This window comes from Piliocolobus tephrosceles, chromosome 17 (assembly GCF_002776525.5).
Source record: "Piliocolobus tephrosceles isolate RC106 chromosome 17, ASM277652v3, whole genome shotgun sequence".
NCBI classification, from domain to species: domain Eukaryota; kingdom Metazoa; phylum Chordata; class Mammalia; order Primates; family Cercopithecidae; genus Piliocolobus; species Piliocolobus tephrosceles.
Window position 1 is genome coordinate 23,542,584 of NC_045450.1, and position 13,727 is coordinate 23,556,310.

The 13,727-nt window shown below is 45.6% G+C and overlaps 1 protein-coding gene across 2 annotated transcripts in view; it reads left to right on the forward strand.

Moving 5' to 3' along the window:
- LCMT1 (leucine carboxyl methyltransferase 1) overlaps positions 1–13,727 on the forward strand; it is a 73,069-nt gene that overhangs the window by 34,026 nt on the left and 25,316 nt on the right. For both annotated transcript variants that reach the window (XM_023192915.2, XM_023192914.2), the window contains one exon: positions 8,357–8,418. In XM_023192915.2, the coding sequence (XP_023048683.1) occupies positions 8,357–8,418 (62 nt within the window). The remainder of the gene's footprint in view (positions 1–8,356; positions 8,419–13,727) is intronic.

A 13,727-nucleotide genomic window follows, 5' to 3' on the forward strand; every position in this document is an offset into this window, starting at 1 on the left:
AATTGATACTGTAGTTCTTTATGTAATTCTTCACCTAACAGGAGGTCAGTGGTGGGGAAAAACCTCTGGTAGATCATCTTAGAAGAACTAAGTCTTAGTCTGCACGAAGGGGCCCTGCGGACCCTAAGAAGACCGGGAGCATCTTAACCTAGGGATCGCGCGGCTCCTGACAGAGTTTGGCTAGAGTCGTCTCAAGTGTGTGGTTCATTTTAACTTTCCCTGATGGTTGGGGTGCCAGTTCATTGTCTATTCCTAGGGTTGTGGAGAGGCTCTGAATAATCTTAGCCATGAAGGAGAGCCTGTTACCACTCTGAGGGGACTTGGAGAGTCCAAATTGAGGAATTACTTCCTTTAGTGAAGATTGATAGACTTCTACTGCTTTTTCTGTATGGGTAGGGAAAGTCTTGACCCATCCAGTAAAAGTATCCACAAACACCAGGAGATATTTGTACCCTAGATTTGGAGGCATTTGGGTTAAAACTACCTGCCAGTCTTCTCCCAGATAAGTTCCCCTGTGTTGAACCAGTTTAAGTCAAGAGGGGGAAATTGGATGGGTTTGGGGATTATTCCAGGCACACAATTCACTGGCGAAGGTTACTTGTTTTACAGTTTTTCTCAGTGTCTTTCTGGTGAATATTTTATGGACAGAATTCCATAAAACATCTCTCCCTTAATGAGTGGCATCATGGAGATACTTAATAAGTGTCCAGTGGTCAGTTCCCGGAATAAAATTTGTCACCATCTGTGAAGCATCCAGCTCTGTTTTCCTGGTCCCCCTGCCCCTTAGCTTTCTCTTGCTCTTGTGAGTGTTGTAGGTGATTAGGAAGGTTGGTAGGGTCTGTCATTAAGGCCAACACATTGCTGGGTTCCTATAACCAGGCTGCCTGTTTTGTGGCCCTATTTCCTTGGCTGATGAGAGACCAGTCCCTCTGGTGGCCTTTGCAGTGAATGACTGCCACCTGGCAGGGAAGTTGTGCCACTTCCAGGAGAAGTTGGATTGGATCCTTACATTTGCCTGGGGAATTTTTAACTGTTAACATTCCCTTTTCCTTCCATATGGCTGCATGGGCACACAGCAGGAGAAACGTATACTTTGAGTTGGTGTATAAATTTTCTCCCTCCCTTTCTCCCAGTTGTGAGGCTCTGTTAAGGCCTCTCTCTAGTGCCACTTTTTGTGCCGTTTTGGGGAGGAAGGGCTTTAGTGTCTGTAGTCTCCTTCGGGCTTACTACTGCATGTCCTGCTTTTTGGGTCTCCCTCTACAAAGCTACTGCCATCAGGCTATCATTCAGTCTTTGCATTCTCCAGAGGCTTATCTCACAAGCCAGGCCTGCTGGAGTGTGTTCTGTGGGCTCTGTGCATTGATGCTGTGAGTCCTCATCATCTGTGGTTGGGAGTGAGGTTGCCATGTTCAAAGTCTGACATACCCTGAAAGTAATATTCAGGGTGTCTAATAAGAGAGCTTGGTGTCCCTTGACTTCTAACCCAGTCTGAACCTGGTGAGGAGTCATAGCTTCTGTATATTGTCCCCGTGTCAGCTTAGATGCTTCACTAAATAGCAGGGCGGTGGCTGCCACTGCCCTCCAGCATTGCAACTGGATTTATCTGTTTTGAAAAATGAGCCACTGACTTCTGAACGGGTCCTAACCTTTGAGTTAAGACTCCCAAAGCTGTTCTTAGTCTCTCACAAACATACAAGGTAAGTGGTTTTTTTCAGTTGGGGTGTCCAAGGGCGAGGGCTTGACCCAGCTCAGTTTTTAGGGGTTCAAAAGATTGTTGACATTTCTTCTCCCAGTCCAAGGGCTCTCTTTCGTCCCCTTTTAGAGTCTCACGTGGGGCTTTAGCTGTCAGGCCATAATTTAGAATCCAAATACAATAGAAGTCCACGATTCTCAAGAAACCCTGGGGCTGCCTTTTTGTTTGTGGGACCAGCAATGAAGTGATTGCTTTTTCCAGTCCACAGCTAGTGTTCGGGCTCCTAGAGTCAGAATGAACCCCAGATATTAGAACTTCTGTAAATAAATCTGGGCCTTGGATGGGGCTGACCTTGTATCACCGCTCAGCCAGGAATTCCAAGGTTTTAATGATATTAAAATCTGAATCCTGCCATCTGACAATGAACAAGTCATCCACATATTGTAATAAAGTCCCATTCTGTAGGCTTAGCTCCCTGCATTCCCAGAAAGGTGAGGGCCTTCCCGGAAGCCCTGGGGAAGCACAGTCCATGTGTACTGTGTGACTTTCTGGGTATCAGGGATTTCTCCATTCAAAGCAAAAAGATACAGGGATTCTGGGTGGAGAGGGCTACACAAAAGAAAGCGTCCTTGAAGTGTAGTAGAGTGAAAAACTGAGCATCTCCAGGTATCTGAGCACAGACAAGCTTGGTACCAATGTGGGGTGAATGGGAATGACTACCTCATTACCCCGCTTCAAGTCCTACACAAACTGATATTCTCCATTAGGCTTTTTAACAGGGAGGACCGAGGTGTTGCCTGGGGACTGGCAGGGTTTAGCCCTTGCTATAGGAGCTTGTGGAGTAATGGCTGAACCCCGTTCAGTGCCACAGGTTTTAGGAGGTACGATTTCTTCCATGGGTAGCCCATCCCAGGCTTCAGGTCTGTCTTTGCTGGGGGAACTTTATTAGCCTGTCCTTGGACTAAAGTGTCCCATAGGGAAGGGGTGACATGATCCTTGCTTTCTTTGGGTATGTTTTGGCTTTCAAGTTCCTTTCCATTTAAGAGTGCCAGCAGGTGGATTCCCTGTTCTGGCTCTGCCTCTACCTGCAGTCTGTCCTCTTCCAGGGAGATAGTGGCTCCCATTTTGCTTAATAAGTCTCTACCCAGAAATGGAGTAGGACATTCTGGGGAGCATACAGAAATGAGGAGAAATAAGCCTAGACATGGCCTCACAAGCAAGAGAGAAAGTAAATTTTCTTACCTTAGGACACCTGTCTATTCCCACTACCCTGCAATTGCAATTGGAGAGGGGGCAAATAGGCTGGGTCAGGACAGAGCAGGCGACTCTGCTGTCCACAAGGAACTCAGTTTTCCTACCTGCCACATCGAGGGTGACCTGAGGCTCCGTGGTGTGATGATGATGGAGTGTACTGCAGTCGGAGCCAGGGTGCTGTCAGGCGGTGTCTATCAATCTCATCTGAAAGCTTGGTGAGGAGTGGGGACTGGCCAGGGTTGCCTGCCGGCTGTCTTGTTTTAGGGAGGTCAGGGCAGCCTCTCTTCCAGTGACTCTCTGTCCTGCTGTATGCACATTGGCTCCATCCAGGGTTGGCTGTCTTCGATTGGTTGGTCTCCTGGGCCTCCTAGGGTCACCCTCAGGTGGTGGATGAATTAGGGCAGCCAGAAGCTGTGCTGTTTTGGTCAGTCTCCTCTTCTCATCTGCCATCTCTGTCCTGCCTGTTATTGAAGACTTTAAAAGCCTCCTCTGCCAAGGTCAACAGCACGGTCTGGGGTCTGGCCTCCAAATTTTCTGTAATTTCCTTCTAATGTCCGGAGCTGGCTGAAGGATAAAATGCACGGCACGCGATGCCTCCCCTCTGCTGCTTCCAGCTCTGCATGGGTGCATTTCTCAAGCGCTTCAGGGATTCTACTGAGGAAGACTACTGGGATCTCCTCCTTTCTCTGGGTACTTTTCTTGACCCTGTCATAGTGTACAGGTTTGACTATACATTTCCTTCTTCAGTCAGGCAGGTGACAAAGTGGCTTATTCTAGCTTTATCTAGATTTTCTCCATAGTCTCACTCGCATGGAGACTGCCTGGGACCGCATCTCCCCCTACACGGAGGACTGCATATTGGTGTTTAGTGACTACCTAGATATTGGCATATTCGTTAGCCTTTTCAAATATGTGTTGCTTTTCATCAATACTGCAAAGTGACCATAACATCCTGCCACATCAATGAAAAGGCAAAATTTAGTCTAACAAATTCATCTCTAAACTTACCAGGATCCTCTGAAAATCTACCAAAGTGTTCTTTACATAGTCCTAGATCTACCACCAAAAAAGGAACGTGCACCCTTGTCACGCCCCTGTTTCCTTCCATTTCTCTGAGGGGAAAACAGCCCTGGGCCAGTGGGGAAGCAAAAGAGGGTGCCTGTTTGGAGTCCGATTAGAGCACTATTGGGGACAGCACAGGGGTCCCCTCCCCAGGAGGCCTACTTAGGATGGGGAGGGAATTCCGGGGGCCTGAGGCTGTGGAGGTCCACTTCCTCAAGTTCCTTCAGGAGGAACCTGGAAATAGGGGCCACACACACCTGACAAGAATCCAGTAGCTTTGGGTCCTAGCATAACTTCCTAAAAGCTTATATCGAGGTATCTCTCCCCATGTCTCTGTCCATTCACAGAATAGATCTGGCTGTAAGATAGTGTTAAAACTAGAAGATCCACTTCCACCCATGGCCGTTTTTCTTGATCTAATGTGTGCTAGGGCAGGTTGTATTACAGAGGAAACTCAGTTTCTTTTTCTTTTTTTAAATTAAATTTTTTTTTGAGATAGGGTCTCACTCCATTGCCCAGGCTGGAGTGCTGTGGTGCGACCACAACTCACTGCAGCCTCAATCTCTTGGGCTTAAGGGATCCTTGCCTTAGCCTTCCGAGTAGCTGGGACCACAGGCAGGCACCCCCACACCTGGCTCCTTTTTCCTGTTTTTTGTAGAGGTGGAGTTTTCCTGTGTTTCCCAGGCTGGAGTTTCTTTTTCTTTAAGCCGTCTGATTTGGATTCCTTCCATTTAGAAATTATACATCCCAGACGTGAGTCTTGGAAGATGCCTGGGGCATTGCCCATGACCGTAGCCCCTGTGTCTGCTTGTCTTAGTAAAGGGCCAGGGGCAGGGTGCAAGCACAGGTGTCAGGCGACGACAGGAGAGTTGGCTCCCAGCCCTGCACAGCACATCAATACAGGTCACACGAGAGGGCACGTGTGGCCAGTGAAGAGAACTTCTCCCCAAAACGGAGTGCTAGCTTGGATAGTTTCTTTTTTTTCTTCAACCTTACACGAGATCCGGGTTCTGCTGACCAGTGTCCTGCATTTGGTAGTAACCAAATGATAGTCAATAAGATGTTGAATGAAACACACAAAAAGATAAAACAGATCAGGGCATGAGCTAGGCAAACTCCAGCCCCATGTGCTGTCAGTTCTCCCCACACAAAGGCCACACCCAGAGTCCGTAGGCTCGAACACTGAACAGACAGAGAAGAGCTCACAGGCTTCCGTTCCCACCAGGTGTGGCAGAAGGAGGGAAAGCACTGAAAGACTTGAAGATGACGGAGGCCGAAGCCAGGGTGCCTGATAGTTCCTGCCAGCCGCGTCAGTGCGTCCTGCACGGGTGTCTATTCAGGTTGAGCCAATGAAGTTAAAAAAGTAAAGGAAGGAAAGCACAAAGGAAGAAGGAAAAAGACAACAAATAGGGGACGCGAGGGAAGGGAAAGCGTTGTCTGGGGCGGGGGTGGCGAGGAGTCTCTCGGAGACCAGAGGAAAACTCACCAGTCGTGGTGGCAGTGCTGAATCAATGGGGCCTCCCTCCGGCCCACTGGCTCATAAGCCTCCCCTGCGGGGAGGGTAGTTGCTCCTTGTGCTCCTGCCTGGCTCACCGGATAATCTGTTATGGCACCAAGCAGATTTCCCAGACAAGGCTTTTAGTTGGGGGCTTGTGCTTGAGCGCACAGGGAGAGGGCAGAGGCTCGAGGGCTCAGCGACTGGCTCCCTGGAAGAGCCGGGAGAGACATTTTATTAGCGAAGCCTGGTAACTGACATCAGGAGAGGGCATGTAGGCTGGGCTGGGCAAAGCATGTGAGGGGTAGGGGATGTGGGTCAGCGTATCTAGTGGCTGATGGTTATCTTGGTTAATGGACCACCTGGTAGGCTGAACAGAGGCAACAAGGCTGTAATCAAGCTTGTTCAACCCCAGGCCTGTCAGCGGGTGACATGCGGGCATGTGACATGCAGCCCAGGACTGCTTTGAATGCAGCCCAACACAATTTCGTAACTTTTCTTAAAACATTATGAGATTCTTTTGTGACTTATTTTTTTTAAAGCTCGTCAGCTATTGTTAGTGTTCGTGTATTTGTGGCCCAAGACAGTTCTTCCAGTGTGGCCCAGGGAAGCCAAAAGATTGGACACCTCTGCTGTAAATCAGTTGTTCAGTGTTCCTTCCTGGAACGAGACACTCTGCCGCCTTGGTTTGACATTTAGATTTCCTAAGGCTGGTTCCTGGGATTCTTTAAATAGGTCTGGTTAAACATGAAGAAGGAGACGTATCCCATTCCTGTTCTTTTTCATTATGACTCTCCATCCATTAATGTAGTTTCCTGGAACATTTAAAAAGTGACCCCATATTTTCATAATCTGAATGTGTGTGTCTTTTGTTTACTACTTTATTCCAAGGGCATGTAGAAAGTTACCTGGCCTTGGCTGGGCACAGTGGCTCATGCCTGTAATCCCAGCACTTTGGAAGACCAAGGCTGGTGGGTTGCTTGAGCCCAGGAGTTCGAGACCAGCCCGGGCAACATGGCGAAACCTCGTCTCTACTAAATATACAAAAATTAGCCAGGCATGGTAGGTGCATCTGTGGCACTTACTTGGGAGGCTGAAATAGAAGGATCACTTGAGCCCAGGAGGTCGAGGCTGCAGTGAGTTATGATCACACCACTGCAGTCTAGCCTGGGTGACAGAACAAGACTCTGTCTCAAAAAAAAAAAAAAAAAAGTAAATTACCTGTCCCAGAAAGAATAGATGTGCAATAAGTGGTTTTTTTGTGTAAGTGACTGAATTAATGGAAGACTGAAGTTAGTTATTATATATGAGATGTTATGGGCGCCATTCCGAGTCCAGTATCAGGGAGTTTACGGATGACAGGTTTACTAGTGTGTGCTGAGAGCTTTCATAGCCTAGTACCATGTTAAGTGTTTCACTTGGATTGTTTCATTCAGTCCTCACAAGACACTCATGAATTAAGTGCTGCTGTTATCCCCTTTTTGCAGATAAGGAAACTGAGGCTTAAAGAAGTTAATTTGCCCAAAGTCTTCTATCTAGGAAAGGGTGGAGCTGAGATTCAAACTGTGACTTCAAGCTCAAGATCAAGGAATCTTAATAGTTGTTTTTTTTTTGTTTGTTTGTTTTTTTGAGACAGAGTTTTACTCTTGTTGCCCAGGCTGGAGTGCAATCTCGGCTCACTGCAACCTCCGCCTCCTGGGTTCATGCGATTTTCCTGCCTCAGCCTCCCTAGTAGCTGGGATTACAGACATGTGCCACCATGCCTGGCTAATTTTGTATTTTTAGTGGAGATGGAATTTTTCCATTTTGGTTGGGCTGGTCTTGAACTCCCGACCTCAGGTGATCTGCCCGCCTGGGCCTCCCAAAGTGCTGGGATTACAGGCGTGAGCCACTGTGCCCGGCCTGCATCTTAATAGTTTTAACTACAGTCCCTCACCATCCCCCCTTTTAACTTAGTCATTTAAATAAAACCATAATTCTTATATTGAAAAAAATGTGAGTAAACGTTAAGTGTTTCAGCCATCCTTTAGAAAAGTCTGATCCTTACAAATTGGAAATAACTTTCAGGCTTTATTTTTTTCTGGATCCATGAAAATAATGGATCAGGAATCTATGTGCCTCCTGATTTTACCTTTTCTTTTCTTTTATATTTAATATATTTAATTTTATATTAAATATGCTTTTTAAGTGATAAATGGCAATTCTGATGCTCTGGGAACTGGAAAGTACTGGCTGGTTAAAACTCTGAGTGGAATAAGAGTAACTGGCTCTTGGTTAAGTCCAGAGATGGTTTCCTGGGACAGAAAGTGTGTTGGTGTTTGGTTATGGTTGTTGGGATATTGATGCATATCTGATTTCTGATTTTTTGCCTATTCTGGATTGGGGGAGTTACCACATAAGTGTTACTGAACTTTAAGTTTGTGTAAGAGTCAATTCTTCTGGCTACCTGTGACAAATAACAGATAACTTTTAAAATTTGATTGAGAATAGGCAGCAAACTAGAGATGGCCCAAAAAAACATTGGAATGTTTGAAAAATTCTTGTTAGGCTATCTTTAGCTATTTCTAAGTCTAAATACTTCATGATCAGTTTGTGATTTGGACATCAGATGCCAAGTGTAATGCTTAGCCAATGTCACCTGAGACCTGTGTCCACTGAAGTTTTACTGTATGTGTGTAGGGTCAAAAGTGATTAAACTGAAGCCCTTGTTAGAGGGGCCCCTGCTTTGAACAATAGCAAATATATATTTGCCATTTTGCTAATGAGTGTCTGCATTTGTGCAGTAAATGAGCTCATGAGTAAATTGAAGAGCAAATAGACTCATCTTTCTCCTCTTTCCCGTCTTCCCATAGATGCAAGCCTCCCCTATCCAGCCCCATTCTAGAACTGCATTCAGAGGACACACTTCAGATGGGCAAGTATCAAGCTAATGCAAAATTGACTCTATCAGTATTTTTGCTTCCCACCCCTTTTTTGAAGATGGGGTTTGTGTTGTGTGTGTGTGTGTGTGTGTGTGTGTGTGTTGTTATACAACATATTGTCAACTGAAGAATGACGAGGTTCATACATTTGGAAAGGAGAGCTTGCTTTCTCAGAGAGGGTTGCAGCCTGCAGGGAGGCCATTCAAACAGGCTGGGAAGCACAGCTTCCTGCCAGAAGCCAACAACAGATACTTTGAAGGAGGGGCAAAAGGAGGAGGAATTTATGCTCAGCCGGGTGGGCGAACATACATATTTAATGAGCTATAGGAGGAGTCATGAATATTTATGAAGGGACAACTGTGTGCATGTGCAGTTGAGCTTCACACCCTGTCATAGGTCCCATGTACAAAAAAATGGCAGTGTTAGCATGATCCAAGGATGGAGTTTTGGCCCTCTGACATCAAAAGGTGAGGCAGAGGACACAAAAACCCGCATCTTTCGGAGACTGGCCAGAACCACTCCCTGTTCTGTGGTCTCTTATCAGGAAGGAATGCTGGTTGACTGTTTTGAAGTGGCCAAAGAGAGGGGCAGCAGTCTGGCAGCTGGGTTGGATAATAGCAGCAGTAGAGTCTTCTGAAAGGGTGGTTGCTGTTCAGCCCTTAGGGAAGAACGCCTCCAGGCAGTTAGTAAGCAAGGGGTTTAAGGAGGCATCTGACCTTCCATCCCCACGTGGCCAAGAACTCAGTTTTCAAGGTCACTCTGGGATCCTCTTGGTTCAGGTGGCTGGGGGGCTTAGAATTTTATTTTTAGTCTACAGTAGACTTTTGCGGATACATTTACATTTGTGTTGGGTTACCACGAAGGAATTTCCAACGACTTTCTGTATGACTCTTCTTAGTTGTCCTTAGGTCTCTAATCTTCAGTCTTTCTGTAAAGACCTTGAGTTAGTTGCCAACATTTCAAAAATAAACTTCTCATGAAAAATCTCGATTTCTAGCTTTCCTTGGAAAAAAATCAGAAGACGTGGTAACATTAGGCCATGATTTCCACAAGGCAACAGTTAAATAGTGTCTGCCTTGGTTAGAGGAGTTGCCTGTCTTCCAGTTCTGTCCCCACCACTCTCTGGTATCTTACACTTGACCTGCTTCACTCAATTCTGTTACCTGCTTGGCCCTGGCAGTCAGTTTTCCCCGTTTTTTCCCTCAACTTTTAATTATGATTGTGTCTTAACAATGGTTTTCCAATTTCTGAGCCTTTCAAATTATGGGTAAATCTCTACCACAATCTTCCGTTATTTTCAGTTTTTGTCTGAGAGAAGTTAAAGGGGTTTATTAGTAATTCAGATCAGAGAACGTGCAGAGGGGACAGCCTTCACCAGTGGTCAGCACAGGTAACACTATGGGCATCAGGTGACTAGATGAGCCAGGTCCTTTTATTTCAACAAGTAGGGACATGAGAGGAGGGAAAGTGTTCTCTGAGGCGGGGGTGGCAAGGAGTCTAGGGTTTTTCTAGCCCGCTCCTCCAGATTCTTCCAACCTCTACCCATTACCCAGTTCCAAATCTGCTTCCACATTTTCAGGTACTTACAGCCACAGCCCCTCTTCTCAACTTCTCAGTACCAGTTTTCTGGTTTAGCTCATTTTGTGCTTCTGTAACAGAATACCTGGGGCTGGGTACTTTATAAAAAGAACAGAGACTTAGTACAGTTCTGAGAAGTTTGAGGTTGAGGGGCCCACATCTGGCAAGGACCTTCTTGCCGTGTCATCCCATAGAGGAAGGTAGAAAGGCAAGAGAGCATGACTGTGTGAGAGAGAGGTGAAGGAGTACAAACTCAGAATCCACTCCCAATCCCAAGATAGTGGTATTAATTCATTCATTGGGACTGAATCACCTCTTAAAGGTCCTACCTTTCAACACTGTTGCTTGGGGGATTAAGTTTCTAACACACAAACTTTGGAGGGACACATTCAAACCATAGCACCCGAACACTGGGTATTGTGATTTAAAATTTTTTCTACCAGTCTGGCTGGGTGCGGTGGCTCACGCCTGTAATCCCAGCACTTTGGGAGGCCAAGGCAGGTAGATCACCTGAGGTCAGGAGTTCAAAACCAACCTGGCCAACGTGGTGAAACCCCGTCTCTACTAAAAATACAAAAATTAGCTGGGTGTGGTGGTGGGCGCCTGTAATCCCAGCCATTTGGTAAGCTGAGGCAGGAGAATCGCTTGAACCTGGGAGACAGAGGTTGCTGTGAGCTGAGATCATGCTGCTGCACTCCAGACTGAGTGACAGAGTGAGATGAGAGTCTATCCAAAAGAAAAAATTTCTACCAGTCTGGTAGGCCAAAATGATGCCCTATTATTTTATTTATTTTTATTTTCTTTTGTTTTGTTTTGTTTTGTTTTATTTATTTATTATTTTATTTATTTTATTTTTTATCTTTATTTTATTTTATTTATTCTATTCTATTCTATTCTATTCTATTATTTTATTTTATTTTATTTATTTTTTTGAGATGGAGTCTCCCTCTGTCACCCAGGCTGGAGTGCTGTGGCTCGATCTCGGCTCACTGCAACTTCTGCCTCCCAGGTTCAAGCAGTTCTCCTGCCTCAGCCTCCCGAGCAGCTGGGATTACAGGCAAGTGCCACCATACCCGGCTAATTTTTTTTATATTTTTAGCAGAGACGGGTTTCAGCATGTTGGTCAGGCTGGTCTCGAACTCCTAACCTTGTGATCCTCCTGCCTCGGCCTCCCAAAGTCCTGGGATTGCAGGCGTGAGCCACCGCACCCCGCCGATGCCCTATTATTTTAAAAAAATTTATGTAACTTTGAATGCTAGTGAGATGGAGCATCTTTGCTTCGTTTTATTGGACGTTGGGACCTCTTGTAAAGTTTTTCATTTCCTTTTTCCGTTAGTTTGTAGTTTCTTTCCTTTTCAGTTTATAGGAACCCTTCATAACACATAGATGTGTTCTTTGATAAAGGTCTGTTGTCAACTTTTTTTTATTGAACTTTTTTCTCATTCTTTTACTTATCTTTTAACTTTGTGTTGCGTCGGTAAATTTTTTACTCTGGATCTTTATAGTTTTTTATTTTGCCATCATGCTGGGAAAGGAGAATTTGAATAAAAATGTGAATGAAAATTTGGGCAAAGTGATAGGTGATCTTAAAACCAACAAAAATATTTGTTTAAAAATGACCTTGTTTTATCAAACCTACAAGGCTGTGACAGTAAGAATCACCATTATTTATCAGTAAGAAAGGAAAAGTGCTGACACTTAAGCTGACACGTCATCAACTGTTAGATACATCCTGATTTCAGGAATGTTAAAATGTGAAAGGATGCATCTTAGAATTGATGATGTATTTTTTTAAGCTAAAATCTGCTTAGGGTAAAAAAATCAAAAGTGTACGAATGGACACATAATGAAAAGTCAGAAGGTGTTTTTTTTTTAAAAGGAAGGCTGAGTATGGTGTCTCATACCTGTAATCCCAGTACTTCAGGAGGCTGAGGCAGGAGCATTGCTGAGGGCACCTAGTGAGACCCTGTCACAAAAACATTAAAAAAATTAGCTGGGCATGGTGGTGCACACCTGTAGTTCTAGCTACTTGGGAGGCTGAGGTGGGAGGTTACCTTTAGCCCAGAAGTTGGAGGCTGCAGAGAGCTATGATTGCACCATAGCACTTCATCCTGGGTGACAGAGTGAGACCCTTTCTCTCAAAAGAGTAAAAAAGGGAAATTGGGTTCTGTTACCCACTTGCTTAAAACTCCCTACCTGGCAGGACCCATGTTGTTCATCAGGCCTCTATGTGCCTCCTGATTTTCTTCGCTCCCTCCCTCCCTCCCTTCCTTCTTTCTTTCCTTCCTTCCTTCCTCTTTCTCTCTCTTTTTTTCTGTCTCCTTCCTTCCTTCGTACCTGCCTGCCTGCCTTCCTTACTGCCTTCCTTCCTGCCTTTCTTCCTTCCTTTTTGAGACAAGGTCTCACTGTTTTTGCTCAGGCTGGAGGACAGTGGTGCAATCGGTCACAGCTTACTGCAGCCTTGAACTCCTGGGCTCAAGTGATCTTCCTGCCTCAGTCTCCCGAGTAGCTGGGATTACAGCTATGTGCTGCCACACCCAGCTGATTTTTATTTTTATTTTTTGGCGAGGGTCTCGCTGTGTTGCTCAGGTTGGTCTTGAACTCCTGGGGTCAAATGATCCTCCCACCTCGACCTCTCAATGTTGGGATTACAGGCGTGAGCCCTGCACCTGCTCCTGATTTTCCCTTTGACCACAGTAACTATGATCTAGCCACACAGATACCTTGCTGTTGACTGTGCCAAGCACGTTCTTTCCCTCAGTCCTTTTCATTTCCTCTCTCTTTGCTTGATGGGCTCCTTCTCATCAGCTCAGCTGCCATTTCCTCAGAGGGGCCCTCCCTGACTACTAGGTTAAAGACAGACCCCCTCCCTGCTGCCTAATTTCACACTCTTCTCTTTCAGTTTCCTTGTGGTACTAACTGCTCTGTGATACCATCTTGATGACTCATTTATTTAATGATTCACTTTCTCCCGCTTCTACTATGTAAGCTTCCTGAGAACAGGGATTGCTTCTGTCTTGTTCGCCACTGTAACCCCTGCACCAAGAGCAGTATCTAGCGCACATAGTGTTGAATGAATACTCACGTGACTGCTTGAATGGATCAATGTGTTTGTGTTTTTGTAATCCACTTCAACTCTGGTGAAATTAGGTAGGCAGAAAGAGAAAAGAACAGCAAGTGGAAAGCATTTCAGAGTGCGAACAGGATTTCAGCTGGGCCCTGAGAAGGCCCTAGGTAGGGAACAGATGATCTCAGCCAGGACACACTGAAGGAAGAGGTGGAAAGGCCAGTGTGGCTGGGGCTCGGGTGGCAGGAGGTACGTGCTTTAAGATTGAGAAAGATCATAAAGCTGGTTGAGAATTTTGGACTCCATTCTAAAGGGAGTCGGAAGCCTGTTACACATGCCCCACAACACCCAGAACTTCTCTTTAGCCCCTTGCCCTTGTTCTCTCTCTTTCCCACTGGATTATAAGCCCATGAGGGCAGGGACCATGTCTTCTTGTTCATCAGTTATTCCCAGGACTTGGCTTAGTGCTCCATAAGTATCAGATGGGTAGTCAGACAAACTAACCCTCTGTACAGTCTGGAAATCCGCCTCAGGCTGTCTCCATTTTACCTCTTCTTCTTTTTTTTTTTTTTTTTCCAACTAAAGGCTCCTAGGAAAATCTGTGAACCTAAAAGATCACTTTGCAATGCTTAACAACAGTGATAGTCTGTCATAGAA